This window comes from Heptranchias perlo, chromosome 25 (genome assembly GCF_035084215.1).
Source record: "Heptranchias perlo isolate sHepPer1 chromosome 25, sHepPer1.hap1, whole genome shotgun sequence".
Taxonomy (NCBI): domain Eukaryota; kingdom Metazoa; phylum Chordata; class Chondrichthyes; order Hexanchiformes; family Hexanchidae; genus Heptranchias; species Heptranchias perlo.
The window spans coordinates 48,127,057-48,143,282 of NC_090349.1; the positions used below are offsets into that span (position 1 = coordinate 48,127,057).

At 43.5% G+C, this 16,226-nt stretch overlaps 1 protein-coding gene across 2 annotated transcripts in view; it reads right to left on the bottom strand.

Annotated features, from left to right (window-relative positions):
• Positions 1–16,226, bottom strand: part of scarb1 (scavenger receptor class B, member 1) — a 177,698-nt gene that overhangs the window by 112,399 nt on the left and 49,073 nt on the right. For both annotated transcript variants that reach the window (XM_068006246.1, XM_068006245.1), the window contains exon 5: positions 8,690–8,785. In XM_068006246.1, coding sequence (XP_067862347.1) covers positions 8,690–8,785 — 96 coding nt within the window. The remainder of the gene's footprint in view (positions 1–8,689; positions 8,786–16,226) is intronic.

Sequence of the window (16,226 nt, forward strand, 5' to 3'; positions counted from 1 at the left end):
CAGAGCTTCGGGCCTAGATAGCTGAAGACACGGCCACCAATGGTGGAGTGATTAAATTCAGTGATGCACAAGAGGCCAGAATTGGAGGAGGACAGATATCCTGAAGGGTTGTAGGGCTGAAGGAGGTTACAGTGATAGAGATAACACCTCAATTTTAAAATTCTCATCCTTGTTTTCAAATCTTTCCAGTGACACCCACATCATAGAATCATACAAATTTGTCTGTGCTGGCCGAAAAAGAGCTATCCTGTCGAATCCCAATTTCCATCTCTTGGTTCGTAACCTTGTAGGTTGCAGCACTTCAAGTGCATATCCAAGTACTTTTTAAATGTGATGAGGGTTTCTGCCTCTACCATCCTTTCAGGCTGTGAGTTCCAGACCCCCATCAGGAGTGTGATGGAATACTCACCACTTGCCTGGATGAGTGCAGCTACGACAACACTCAAGAAGATCGACACCATCCAGGACAAAGCAGCCTGCTTGATTGGCACCCTATCTACCACCCTAAACATTCACTCCCTTCACCACTGGTACACCGTGGCTGCAGTGTGTACCATCCACAAGATGCAGTGCAGCAACTCGCCAAGGCTTCTTCAACAGCACCTCCCAAACCCGCGACCTCGACCACCTAGAAGGACAAGGGCAGCAGGCACATGGAAACAACACCACCTGCACATTCCCCTCCAAGTCACAAACCATCCAGACTTGGAAATATATCGCCGTTCCTTCATCGTTGCTGCGTCAAAATCCTGGAGCTCCCTACCTGACAGCACTCTAGGAGAACCTTCACCACACGGACTGCAGTGGTTCAAGGCGGCGGCTCACCACCACCTTCTCAAGGGCAATTAGGGATGGGCAATAAATGCTGGCCTTGCCAGCGATGCCCACATCCCATAAACTAATAAAAAAAACCTTCTGGGTTAAAAAAAATTCTCCTCAGCTCCCCTCTAATCTTTCTACCAATTACTTTAAATCGATGGCCCCTGGTCACTGACCCCTCCGCTAAGGGAAATAGGTCCAACCTATCCACTCTATCTAGGCCCCTCAGAATTTTGTACACCTCAATTAAATCACCCATCAGCCTCCTCTGTCCCAAAGAAAACAATCCCAGCCTATCCAATCTTTTCTCATAGCTAAAATTCTCCAGTCCTGGCAACATCCTCGTAAATCTCCTCTGTACTCTCTCCAATGCAATCACATCTTTCCTGTAATGTGGTGACCAGAACTGTACACAGTACTAAGCTGTGGCCTAACTAGTGTTTTATACAGTTCTAGCAGAACCTCCCTGCGCTTATATTCTATGCCTCGGCTAATAAAGGAAAGTATCCCGTATGTCTTCTTAACTACCTTATGCTACCTTCAGGGATCTGTAGACATGCACTCCAAGGTCCCTCTGTTCCTCTACACCTCTTAATATCCTCCCATTTTTATTGTGTATTCCCTTGCCTTGTTTGCCCTCCCCAAATGCATTACCTCACACTTCCCCAGATTGAATTCCATTTGTCACTTTTCTGCTCACCTGACCAGTCCATTGATATCTTCCTGCAGTCCACAGCTTTCTTCCTCACTATCAACCGCACAGCCAACTTTTGTATCATCTGTGAACTTCTTAAATGTAGGAGGCTTGATTAAGTCCAAATCATTGATAACTACCACAAAAAGCAAGGGACCTAGTACTGAACCCTGCGGAACCCCACTGGAAACAGCCTTCCAGTCACAAAAACACCAGTCAACCATTACCCTTTGCTTCCTGCCACTGAGCCAATTCTGGATCCAACTTGCCACTTTCCCTAGGATCCCATGGGCTTTTAATTTTCTGACCAGTCTGCCATGTGGGACCTTGTCAAAAGCATTGCTAAAATCCATGTACACTACATCAAATGCGCTACCCTTGTCGATCCGCCTTGTTTCCTCCTCAAAAAATTCAATCAAGTTAGTCAGATACGACCTTTCCTTAACAAATCCATGCTGACTGTCTTTGATTAATCTGTGCCTTTCTAAATGATGATTAATACTGTCCCTCAGAATTTTTGCAATAATTTGCCCACCACTGAGGCTAGGCTGACTGGCCTGTAATTATTCGGTCTATCTCTTTCTCCCTTTTTAAACATTGGTGCAACGTTAGCAGTCCTCCAATCCTCCAGCACCACACCTGTAGCCAGAGAGGATTGGAAAATGATGGTCAGAGCCTCCGTTATTTCCTCACTTGCTTCTTTTAACAGCCTGAGATACATTTCACCCGGGCCTGTCGATTTATCTACTTTCAAAGATGCCAAACCCCTTAATACTTCCTCTCTCACTATGTTTATCCCATTCGATATTTCACACTCCTCTTCCTTAACTACAATGTCTGCATCCTCCCCCTCTTTTGTGAAGGCAGACGCAAAGTATTCATTAAGAACAATACCCACGTCTAACGGAGGCTCTGACCATCATTTTCCAATCCTCTCTGGCTACAGGTGTGGTGCTGGAGGATTGGAGGACTGCTAACGTTGCACCAATGTTTAAAAAGGGAGAAAGAGATAGACCGAATAATTACAGGCCAGTCAGCCTAACCTCGGTGGTGGGCAAATTATTGCAAAAATTCTGAGGGACAGTATTAATCATCATTTAGAAAGGCACGGATTAATCAAAGAGAGTCAGCATGGATTTGTTAAGGAAAGGTCGTATCTGACTAACTTGATTGAATTTTTTTGAGGAGGAAACACATAGGTTACCCTTTTGGTCTCTAATAGAATCATAGAATCATTACAGCAGAGAAGGAGGCCATTCAGTCCATCGAGCCTGTGCCGACTCTTTGTAAGAGCAATCCAGTTAGTCCCATTTCCCCACTCTTTCCTTGTAGCCCTGTAAATGTTTTCCATTCCAACATTTATCCAATTCCTTTTTAAAAGCCACGATTGAATCTGCTTCCACCACCCTTTCAGGCAGCGCATTCCAGATCATAACTACTTGCCGCATAAAAAACTTTTTCCTTACATCGCCTTTGGTTATTTTGCCAATCACCTTAAATCCGTGTCCTCTGGTTCTCAATCCTTCCACCAATGAGAAAAGTTTCTCTTTATTTACTTTATCTAAACCCTTCATGATTTTGAACACTTCTATTAAATCTCCTTTCAACCTTCTCTACTGAAAGGAGAACAACTCCAACTTCTCCAGTCTACCCACGTAACTGAAAGCCCACATCTCTGGAACCATTCTAGTAAATCTTTTCTGCACCCTCTCTAAGGCCTTCACATCCTTCCAGAAAGCGGTGCCCAGGATTGGACACAATACTCCAGTTTTGGCCGAACCAGTGTTTTATAAAGGTTCATCATAACTTCCTTGCTTTTGTACTCTATGCCTCTTATTTATAAAACCCAGGATCCCGTATGCTTTTTGAACCGCTTTCTCAACCTGCCTTGCCACCTTCAAGAACCTGTGCACATATACCCCCAGATCTCTTTGTTCCGGCACCCCCTTTAGAATTGTACCCTTTAGTTTATATTGCCTCTCCTTGTTCTTCCTACCAAAATGTACCATTTCACACTTTTGAGTTAAATTTCATCTGCCACATGTCTGCCCATTCCACCAGTCTGTCTATATCCTCTTGAAGTTTATCACTATCCTCCTCACTGTTCAACACACTTCCAAGTTTTGTGTCGTCTGCAAATTTGGAAATTGTGCCCTCTACACCCAAGCCCAAGTCATTAATATTAATCAGAAAAGCAGTGGTCCCATTACTGACCCCTGGAGAACACCACTGTATACCTTCCTCCAGTCCGAAAAACAATCGTTCACCACTACCCACTGTTTTCTGTCACTTAGCCAATTTCGTATCCACGCAGCCACTGCCCCATTTATTCCATGGGCTTCAACTTTGCTGACAAGCATATTATATGGCACTTCATCAAATGCCTTTTGGAAGTCCATATACACAACATCAACTGCATTGCCCTCATCAACCCTCTCTGTTACGTCATCAAAAAACTCAATCAAGTTAGTTAAACACGATTTGCCTGTATTTACAAAACATCTTTGGGTTTTCCTTGATTTTACTTGCCAATATTTTTTCATGTCCTCTCTTTTCTTTCCTAATTTCCTTTTTAATTTCACCCCTGCACTTTCTATACTCCTCCATGCTTTTTGCACTATTAAGAACATAAGAAATAGGAGCAGGAGTAGGCCAATCGGCCCCTCGAGCCTGCTCCGCCATTCAATAAGATCATGGCTGATCTGATCCGAACCTCAAATCTAAATTCATGTCCATTTCCTGCCCGCTCCCCATAACCCCTAATTCCCTTTACTTCTAGGAAACTGTCGATTTCTGTTTTAAATTTATTTAATGATGTAGCTTCCACAGCTTCCTGGGGCAGCAAATTCCACAGACCTACTACCCTCTGAGTGAAGAAGTTTCTCCTCATCTCAGTTTTGAAAGAGCAGCCCCTTATTCTAAGATTATGCCCCCAGTTCTAGTTTCACCCATCCTTGGGAACATCCTTACCGCATCCACCCGATCAAGCCCCTTCACAATCTTGTATGTTTCAATAAGATCGCCTCTCATTCATCTGAACTCCAATGAGTAGAGTCCCAATCTACGCAACCTCTCCTCATACGTCCGCCCCCTCATCCCCAGGATTAACCGAGTGAACCTTCTTTGTACTGCCTCGAGAGCAAGTATGTCTTTTCTTAAGTATGGACACCAAAACTGTATGCAGTATTCCAGGTGCGGTCTCACCAATACCTTATATAACTGCAGCAATACCTCCCTGTTTTTATATTCTATCCCCCTAGCAATAAAAGCCAACATTCCATTGGCCTTCTTGATCACCTGCTGCACCTGCATACTAACTTTTTGATTTTCTTGCACTAGGACCCCCAGATCCCTTTGTACTGCAGTACTTGCCAGTTTCTCGCCATTAAGATAATAACTTGCTCTCTGATTTTTCCTGCCAAAGTGCATAACCTCACATTTTCCAATATTGTATTGCATCTGCCAAATCTCCACCCACTTACCCAGCCTGTCTATATCCCCTTGTAGGTTTTTTATGTCCTCCTCACTCTCTACTTTCCCTCCCATCTTTGTATCATCTGCAAACTTTGATATGTTACACTCGGTCCCCTCCTCCAAATCGTTAATATAGATTGTAAAGAATTGGGGACCCAGCACCGACCCCTGCGGAACACCACTGGCTACTGGTTGCCAGTCCGAGAATGAACCATTTATCCCAACTCTCTGCTTCCTGTTAGATAACCAATCGCCCACCCGTGCCAGAATATTACCCCCAATCCAGTGATTCTTTATCTTGAGCAATAATCTTTTATGTGGCACCTTGTCGAATGCCTTCTGGAAGTCTCAATACACTACGTCCACTGGTTCCCCTTTATCCACCCTGTACGTTATGTCCTCAAAGAACTCAAGCAAATTTGTCAGACATGACTTCCCCTTCGTAAAGCCATGCTGACTTTGTCCAATTAAATTATGCTTATCCAAATGTTCCGCTACTGTCTCCTCAATAATAGACTCCAAAATTTTACTCACCACAGATGTTAAGCTAACTGGTCTATAATTTCCAGCCTTCTGCCTTCTACCCTTTTTAAATAACGGTGTTACATTAGTAGTTTTCCAATCTGCCGGGACCTTTGCCGAGTCCAGAGAATTTTGGAAAATTATTACCAAAGCATCCACAATCCCTACTGCCACTTCCCACAAGACCCTGGCATGTAAGCGATCAGGTCCAGGGGATTTATCCGCCTTGAGTCCCATTAATTTACTGAGTACCAATTCCTTAGTGATTTTAATCGTATTAAGCTCCTCCCCCACTTGAGCCCCCTGTTTGTCCAGTGTTGGGATATTCTTAGTGTCCTCTACCGTAAAGACTGAAACAAAATATTTGTTCAGCATTTTTGCCATCTCCATGTTTCCCACCATTAATTTCCCGGTCTCATCCTCTAAGGGACCTACGTTTGCCTTAGCCACCCTTTTTCTTTTTATATAACTATAGAAACTCTTGCTATCTGTTTTTATATTTTTTGCTAATTTATTTTCATAATCTATCTTCCCTTTCTTAATCAATCCTTTCGTTACTTTTTGCTGTCTTTTGAAGACTTCCCAATCTTCTATCCTCCCACTAAGTTTGGCTACCTTATATGCCCTTGTTTTTAGTTGGATACGGTCCTTAATTTCTTTACTTAGCCACGGATGGCTGAGGTTTCTTTTACACCCTTTTTTCCTCAGTGGAATATATATTTTTTGAAAGATGCAAAATAACTCCTTAAATGAACACTTCTGCTCATGTACCGTCCTACCCTTTAATCTATTTTCCCAGTCCACTCCAATCAGCTCCACTCTCATACCATCATAGTCTCCTTTATTCAAGCTCAGTACGCTTGTTTGAGGACCAACCTTCTCACCCTCTAATTGGATATGGAATGTAACCATGTTATGGTCACTCATTCCAAGGGGATCCTTAACTAGGACATTATTAATTAATCCTGGCTCATTGCACAGGACCAGGTCCAAGGTTGCTTGCCCCCTTGTAGGATCAGTTACATACTGCTCAAGAAATCCATCCCTAATACACTCAATAAACTCTTCCTCAAGGCTGCCCTGCCCAATTTGATTTGTCCAGTCAATATGATAGTTAAAATCCCCCATAATTATAGCTGTTCCCTTATTACATGCCCCGACTATTTCCTGACTAATACTTCTTCCAGCAGAGTTGCAACTATTAGGAGGCCTATATACTACACCCACTAATGTTTTTTTCCCCTTATTATTCCTTATCTCTACCCAAACTGTTTCATTATCCTGATCCTTTGTCCCAATATCATTTCTCTGCATTACAGTGATTCCTTCCTTTATTAACATAGCCACCCCACCTCCCCTTCCTTCCTGCCTGTCCTTCCTGATTGTTAAATACCCTGGCATATTTAATTCCCAGTTGTTGTCACCCTGCAGCCATGTTTCTGTAATGGCCACAAGATCATACCCATACGTAGTTATTTGTGCCGTTAACTTGTCCATTTTGTTACGAATGCTATGTGCATTCAGATAAAGAACTTTCAAATATGTTTTGTGACACTTAGTTCCTGCTTTTTCCTTTTTTAACACTTTACCTTTTACTCCATACCTCTGTCCCTTCCTGACACGCTTTCCTCTGTCTCCCTGCTCAGTTCTATTGAGTTCTCGGTATCTGACATAAGCTTCCCTTTTTTGCCTTATCCTACCCTATATGCTCCTTGACATCCAGGGGACTCTCGATCTGGGAGTCCCACCCTTTTTCTTTGTGGGAACATATTTGCTCTGATGTATTACTCTGTTCCTTGAGGAACTTATTGGTGTATTAATTACTTTGTCACTGGGTCAAAATCCTGGAACTCCCTACCTAACAGCACTGTGGAAGAACCTTCACCACACGGACTGCAGCAGTTCAAAAAGGCGGCTCACCACCACCTTCGAGGGCAATTAAGAATGGGCAATAAATGCAGCGACGCCCACATCCCATGAACGAATAAAAATAAAATCAGTGGAGTAAAAGTACTTGAGAAACTAATGGGACTAAAAGCCCATAAATCCCCTGGACCTGATGGCCTACATCCAAGGGTTCTAAAAGAGATGGCTGTAGAGATAGTGGATGCACTGGTTGTGATCTTCCAAAATTCCCTAATTTCTAGAGCGGTCCCAGCAGATTGGAAGGTAGGAAATGTAACCCCGCTATTCAAGAAAGGAGGGAGAGAGAAAACAGGGAACTACAGGTCAGTTAGCATGACATCAGTCATCGGGAAAATGCTGGAATCCATTATTAAGGAAGTGGTAACAGGGCACTTAGAAAATCATAATATGATTAGGCAGAGTCAACATGGTTTAATGAAAGGGAAATGTTTGACAAATTTATTAGTGTTTTTTGAGAATGTAACTAGCAGGGTAGATAAAGGGGAACCAGTGGATGTAGTATATTTGGATTTTCAAAAGGCATTCGATAAGGTACCACATAAAAGGTTGTTACACAAGATAAGGGCTCATGGGGTGGGGGGGAAACATATTAGCATGGATAGAGGATTGGTTAATGGACAGAAAACAGAGAGTAGGGATAAACAGATCATTTTCAGGTTGGCAGGCTGTAACTAGTGGGTTACTGCAAGGATCGGTGCTTGGACCTCAACCATTTACAATCTACATTAATGACTTGGATGAAGGGACCGAGTGTAAAGTTTGCTGACGATCCAAAGCTGGGTGGGAAAGTAAGCTGTGAGGAGGACACAGAGTCTGCAAAGGGATATAGACAGATTAAGTGAGTGGGCAAGAAGGATCTGGAATGCACTACCTGAGGGGGTAGTGGAGGCAGGTTCAAACATGGCCTTCAAAAGGGAACTGGATAAGTACTTGAAAGTAAAAAATTTGCAGGGCTACGGGGATCGGGCAGGGGAGTGGGACTAGCTGGATTGCTCTTGCACAGAGCCGGCAGTGACTCGATGGGCCGAATGGCCTCCTTCGATGCTATAACCTATGATTCTATGATTAGGTGGAACACACTGCCCAAGGATCAATTGAGATGTTTAAAGAGAAAGGTACTTACTTTATTAGGAAGTGTTTTAAGGGATATGGCAACGGAGCAGGGAATTGAGATTGAAAAGACAAGTGCTGATGTGGCTAACACAATGATACAGCAGGCTTAGCCCGAGCAATACAGTTTCCTAATTTACAAACCTCTTTAACACCATTCCAATTGTCCACTAGATGAACTTTGGCAATATTATTGACTCCTGTATGAACCGTGAATAACCCAGTGTCTGAATTGTTCATCTGTAAAGAAATGGGAGAACTTGCATGAACTGCCACTTTCTTCTGCAATATAAAGTTCTAAAATTGATTTTCTGAGCTTCATACATAGTAATTACAACATGGAAAAAGGCCATTCAGCCCACCCAGTGCGTGTTGGTGTTTACCCCCCACATGAACAGTAATCCTGTGCGTGACCTATTCCCATATCCTTTCATCTTTTTTTCCTTCAACCACCAATTTAACCTATTCTTAAAAGTTTACATGGTCTCTGCTTCAATCAATCACCAATTCTGGTAGTGCATTCCACAGCCTCACAACCCTTTGTGTGTAAAAAAAAATTTCTCCTAATCTCTTACTGTAATCTTATATCGATAGCAGGAAAGAATTTGGAATCTTTGTTCAAAGATATAATAGAAAAACATCTAGAAACCAAAAATATAATAAAGAATAGTCAGCACAGATTTCAAAAGGGAAGATCATGTTTGACCAACCTTATTGCATTCTTTGAACAAGTAACAGAAAGGGTAGACAAGGGTAATGCAATGGATACATGGACTTTCAAACGGCCTGCGATACAGTACTGCATAGTAGACTCATGACTAAGATCAGAGCATGTGGAGTCGGGGACAAGTAGCAGAATGGATAGCAAACTGGCTACAAAACAGAGAGCACAGGTTAAAGGTCGTTACTTAGACTGGTGGAAGGTGGGAAGTGGTGTTCCACAAGGATCAGTGCTGGGACCACTTCTGTTCACCATGTACAGAATCAGAGCACAGGAGGAGGCCATTTGGCCCATTGTGTCTATGCCAACTCTTTGAAAGACCTATCCAAATAGTCCCACTCCTCTGCTCTTTCCTCAATGCCCTGAAAATTTCTCCTTTTCAAGTATATCTACAATTCCCTTTTGAAAGTTACTACTGAATCTGTTTCCACCACTCTTTTAGACAATGCATTCCAGATCATAACTCGCTGCCTTAAAGAAACTATTCTCCCCCCTTGCTTATTTGCCAATTATTTTAAATCTGTCCTCTGGTTACCGACCCTCCTGCCAGTGAAAACATTTTCTCCCTATCTACTCTATCAAAACCCTTCATAATTTTGAATGCCTGTATTAATTCTCCCCTTAACCTTCTCTGCTCTAAGGAGAACAATCCCAGCTTCTCCAGTCTCTCCACATAACTCATCCCTAGTACCATTCTTTTAAATTGCCTCTGCACCCTCTCCAAGGCCTTGACATCCTCCCTAAAGTGTGGTGCCCAGAATTGAACACAATAATCTTGCTGAGGCCTAACCAGTGTTTTATAAAGGTTTGCTGTAACTTCCTTACTTTTGTACTCTTATACCTCTATGCATAAAGCCAAGGATCCCACATGCCTTTTGAAACAGATTCATCAACTTGTCCTGCCACCTTCAAAGATTGGTGTACGTGAACACCTAGGTCTATCTCTTCCTGCACCCCCTTTAAAATTGTACCATTTAGTTTAGATTGCCTCTCCTCATTTTTCCTTCCAAAATGCATCACTTCGCACTTCTCAGCATTACATTTCATCTGCCACGTGTCTGCCCATTTCACCAGTCTGTCTATGTCTTCCTGAAGTCTACTACTATCCTCCTCACTGTTTACTATACTTCCAAGCTTTGTGTCATCTGTAAACTTTGAAATTACATCCTGTATACCCAAGTTCAGGTAATTAATATATATATCAAAAAGAGCAGCGGTCCCAATACTGACCTCCGGGGAACCCCACTGTATACTTCCCTCCAGTCTGAAAAACGACAAAGGGACCTGGGTGTCCGTGTACACCAATCACCGAAAGCAAACATGCAGATGCAGCAGTTAGGAAGGCAAATGGTATGTTGGCCTTCATTGCAAGAGGATTTGAGTACAGGAGCAAGGATGTCTTACTGCAGTTATACAGGACCTTGGTGAGACCACACCTGGAGTATTGTGTGCAGTTCTGGTCTCCTTACCTAAGAAAGGATATACTTGCCATTGAGGGAGTGCAGCGAAGGTTCACCAGACTGATTCCTGGGATAGCAGGACTGTCATATGAGGAGAGATTGGGTCGACTCGGCCTGTATTCACTCGAGTTTAGAAGAATGAAACATATAAATTTCTGTCAGGGCTCGACAGACTGGATGCAGGGAGGATGTTTCCCCTGCCTGAGGGGTCTGGAATGAGGGGTCACAGTCTCAGGTTACGGGGTAGGACATTTAGGACTGATGAGGGGATGAGGAGAAATTTCTTCACTCAGAGGGTGGTGAACCTGTGGAATTCTCTACCACAGAAGGCTGTGGAGACCAAGTTGCTGAATATATTTAAGAAGGAGATAGATAGATTTCTAGACACAAAAGGCATCAATGGGTATGAGGAGAGAGCGGGAATATAGTATCGAGATAGAAAATCAGCCATGATCATACTGAATGGCGAAGCAGGCTTGAAGGGCCGAATGGCCTCCTCCTGCTCCTGTTTTCTATGTTTCTAACCATTTACCACTACTCTCTGCTTTCTATCCATGGCGCCATTGCCCCTTTAATCCCATGGGCTTCAATTTTGCTAACAAGTCTATTACGTGGCACCTTCTAAAAGTCGATTTGCACAACATCAACTGCAATATCTTCAGCAACCCTCTCTGTTATTTTATTAAAGAACTCAATCAAGTTTGTCAAACATGATTTGCCTTTAATAAATCCATTTATTATCTCATGTTCTTCCAAGTGACAATGTCACAGATTATGGTCTCTAGGTTTTCTCACCACTGACGTACTGGTGAATGGTCTGAAATATTCTGCACATATTAAAAGTTAGGGAAGAGATAGCAGAGGCTATATATATATATATATATATATATATATATAAATAATTCATTAGAAAAGTGAATAGTGCCAGAGGCATAGATTTAAAGTGATTGGTAGAAGGATTAGAGTGGAAATGAGGAAAAATATTTTCACCCAGAGGATGGTGGGGGTCTGGAACTCACTGCCTGAGAGGGTGGTAGAGACAGAAACCCTCAACTCATTTAAAAAATATTTCGATGTGCACCTGAAGAGCCGTGACCTCCAGGGCTAAGAATCAAATGCGGGAAAGTGGGATTAGGCTGGGTGGCTCGTTTCTCAGCCGGTGCGGACACGATGGGCCGAATGGCCTCCTTCCGTGCCGTATATTTTCTATGATTCTATGACTGGCGGACAACTAAAGTGATTCCTATATTTTAAAAGGGGGGAGGGAACAAGTCCAGGGAACTATAGACCAGTTAGCTTAACGTTGGTGGTAGGAAAGATAACGGAATCGTTACTCAAAGATGTAATAGAAAAACATCTAGAAACTGAAAATATAATAAAGAGTAGTCAGCACAGATTTCAGAAGGGAAAGTTATGCTTGACCAAACTTACTGAATTCTTTGAAGAAGTAACAGAAAGTGTAGAAAAGGGTAATGTAGTAGATGTAATATATTTGGATTTTCAAAAGGCCTTTGATAAAAGTACTGCATAGTAGACACATGATTAAGGTCAGAGCATGTGGAGTCAGGGGACAGGTAGTAGAATGGATAGCAAGCTGACTACTAAACAGGAAAGAGAGTGTAGAGGTTAAGGGCATCTAATCAGGCTGGCAAAAGGTGGGAAGTAGTGTTCCACAGGAATCGGTGCTGGGACCACTGTTGTTCAGAATTTACATTAACGATTTGCACTCGAGAATCGGAATTATAATTTCAAAATTTGTGGGCGACACCAAATTGGGGGGTATAGTCAATACAAAGGAAGAATGCACCAAATGCAAGAAGACATTAATTAACTTGCAGAATCTGTGCTTAATTGGAAAATTAATTTCAATATAGCGAAGAGTGAGGTGTGCATTTTGGTAGGAAGAATAAGGAGGCCACATACTGCTTGGATAATAAGAGTCTGAATGGGATTGAGAAGCAAAGAGATCTCAGGGTACAGATACACAAATCACAAAGTAGGGACACAGGTTAATAAGGCCATAAAAAAGGCAAACCATGCAGTGGGGGTTCATTTCTACCAGAAAAGTTATGTTAAACTTGTTTAGAATCTCAGTTACATCACACCTGGAGTACTCTGCACAATTCTGGTCTTTATATTATAAAAAGGATATAGAGGCACTGGAGAAGGTGCAAAAAAGATTCACAAGGATGATACCAGAACTGAGACGATATACTTATCAGGAAAGACTGAACAGGCTGGGGCTCTTTTCTCTAGAAAAGAAAAGGCTGAAGGGGTGACCTGATAGAGGTCTTTAAGAAAATGAAAGGTTGTGATAGGGTACACGTAGAGAAAATGTTTCCACTTTTTTTTTTATTCATTCATGAGATGTGGGCATCGCTGGCGAGGCCAGCATTTATTGCCCATCCTTAATTGCCCTCGAGAAGGTGGTTCCAAGCCGCTTTCTTGAACCGCTGCAGTCTATGTGGTGAAGGTACTCTCACAGTGCTGTTAGGTAGGGAGTTCAGGATCTTGACCCAGCGACAATGAAGGAACGGTAAAATATTTCCAAGTCAGGATGGTGTGTGACTTGGAGGGGAACGTGCAGGTGGTGTTGTTCCCATGCGCCTGCTGCCCTTGTCCTTGTCCTTGTCCTTTTAGGTGGTAGGTATCGCAGGTTTGGAAGGTGCTGTTGAAGAAGCCTTGGCGAGTTGCTGCAGTGCATCTTGTGGATGTTACACACTGCAGTCACAGCGTGCCAATGGAGGGAGTGAATGTTTAAGGTGGTGGATAGGGTGCCAATCAAGCGGGCTGCTTTGTCCTGGATGGTGTCGAGCTTCTTGAGTGTTGTTGAAGCTGCACTCATCCAGGCAGGTGGAGAGTATTCCATCACACTCCTGACTTAGAAAACAGGAGCAGGAGTAGGCCATTCGACCCTTCTCCGCCATTCAATATGATCGTGGCTGATCCTCTATCTCAATACCATATTCCCGCTCTCTCCCCATACCCCTTGATGCCTTTTGTGTCTATAAATCTATCTAGCTCCTTCTTAAATATATTCAGTGGCTTGGCCTCCATAGCATTCTGTTGGAGAATTCTACAGGTTCACCACCCCGAGTGAAGAAATTTCTCCTCATCTCAGTCCTAAATGTCCTACCCCATATCCTGAGACTGTGACCCCTTGTTCTGGACCCCCAGCCAGGGGAAACATCCTCCCTGCTTCCAGTCTCTCTAGCCATTTCAGAATTTTATATGTTTCAATGAGATCCCCTCTCATTCTTCTTGTGCCTTGTAGATGGTGGAAAGGCTTTGGGGAGTCAGGTGGTGAGTTACTTGCCGCAGAATACTCAGCCACTGACCTGCTCGTGCAGCCACAGTGTTTATATGGCTGGTCCAGTTAAGTTTCTGGTCAATGGTGACCCCCAGGATATTGATGGTGGGGGATTCGGCGATGGTAATACCATTGAATGTCAAGTGGAGGTGGTTAGATTCTCTCTTGTTGGAGGGTCATAGAGTCATAGAGCACGGATAGAGGCCCTTCGGCCCATCGTGTCCGCGCCGGCCATCAAGCCCTGTCTACTCTAATCCCATATTCCAGCATTTGGTCCATAGCCTTGTATGCTATGGCATTTCAAGTGCTCATCCAAATGCTTCTTGAATGTTGTGAGGGTTCCTGCCTCCACAACCCTTTCAGGCAGTGAGTTCCAGACTCCAACCACCCTCTGGGTGAAAAAGTTTTTTCTCAAATCCCCTCTAAACCTCCCGCCTTTTACCTTGAATCTATGCCCCCTTGTTATAGAACCCTCAACGAAGGGAAAAAGCTCCTTAGTATCCATCCTATCTGTGCCCCTCATAATTTTGTACACCTCAATCATGTCCCCCCTCAGCCTCCTCTGCTCCAAGGAAAACAAACCCAATCTTCCCAGTCTCTCATCATAGCTGAAGCGCTCCAGCCCTGGTAACATCCTGGTGAATCTCCTCTGCACCCTCTCCAAAGCGATCACATCCTCCCTGTAGTGTGGCGACCAGAACTGCACACAGTACTCCAGCTGTGGCCTAACCAGTGTTTTATACAGCTCCATCATAACCTCCTTGCTCTTATATTCTATGCCTCGGCTAATAAAGGCAAGTATCCCATATGCCTTCTTTACCACCTTATCTACCTGTTCCGCCGCCTTCAGGGATCTGTGAACTTGCACACCAAGATCCCTCTGACCCTCTGTCTTGCCTAGGGTCCTCCCATTCATTGTGTATTCCCTTGCCTTGTTAGTCCCTCCAAAGTGCATCACCTCGCACTTTTCCGGGTTAAATTCCATTTGCCACTGTTCCGCCCATCTGACCAACCCATCTATATCGTCCTGCAGACTGAGGCTATCCTCCTCGCTATTTACCACCCTACCAATTTTTGTATCATCAGCGAACTTACTGATCATACCTTTTACATTCATATCCAAGTCATTAATGTAGACCACAAACAGCAAGGGACCCAGCACCGATCCCTGTGGTACCCCACTGGCCACAGGCTTCCAGTCACAAAAACAACCTTCGACCATCACCCTCTGCCTTCTGCCACTAAGCCAGTTTTGTATCCAAAGTGCCATGGCACCCTGGATTCCATGGGCTCGTACCTTCTTGACCAGTCTCCTGTGCGGGACTTCATCGAAGGCCTTACTGAAATCCATGTATACCACATCCACTGCGTTACCCCCTCAAAAAATTCAATCAAATTAGTCAGACATGATCTTCCCTTGACAAAGCCATGTTGATTAACCCTGATTAATCCCTGCTTCTCCAAGTGGAGACTAATTTTGTCCTTCAGAATCTTTTCCAATAATTTTCCTACCACTGATGTTAGGCTCACTGGCCTGTAGTTCCCCGGTTTTTCCCTACTCCCCTTCTTGAATAATGGTACTACATTAGCGGTTCTCCAGTCCTCTGGCACATCCCCTGTGGCCAGAGAGGTTCTGAATATATGTGTTAGAGCCCCCGCAATCTCCTCCTTTGCCTCACACAGTAGCCTGGGATACATTTCGTCCGGGCCTGGGGATTTATCCATTTTTAGGCCTGCTAAAACCGCCAATACCTCCTCCTGCTCGATGTTAATATGTTCGAGTATATCACAGTCCCCCTGCCGTATTTCTATGTCTACATCGTCCTTCTCCATAGTGAAAACAGATGTAAAAAATTCATTTAGAACCCCTCCTACATCTGCCGGCTCCACACACACATTGCCATTTTTGTTCCTAATGGGCCCTATTTTTTCCCTAGTCATCCTCTTACCCTTAATATACTTATAAAACATCTTAGGATTTTCCTTTATTTTGCTCGCCAGTGTTATTTCATGGCCCCTCCTTGATCTCCTAATTTCTTTTTTAAGTATCCCCCTGCACTTTTTGTACTCCTCTAGGGCTTCCTCCGTTTTTAGCCTTTTGTATCTGCCAAAAGCCCTCCTTTTTTTTCCTAATCCATTCTCGTATATCCCCTGACATCCAAGGTTCCCTGGAGTTCTTGGAACCACCCT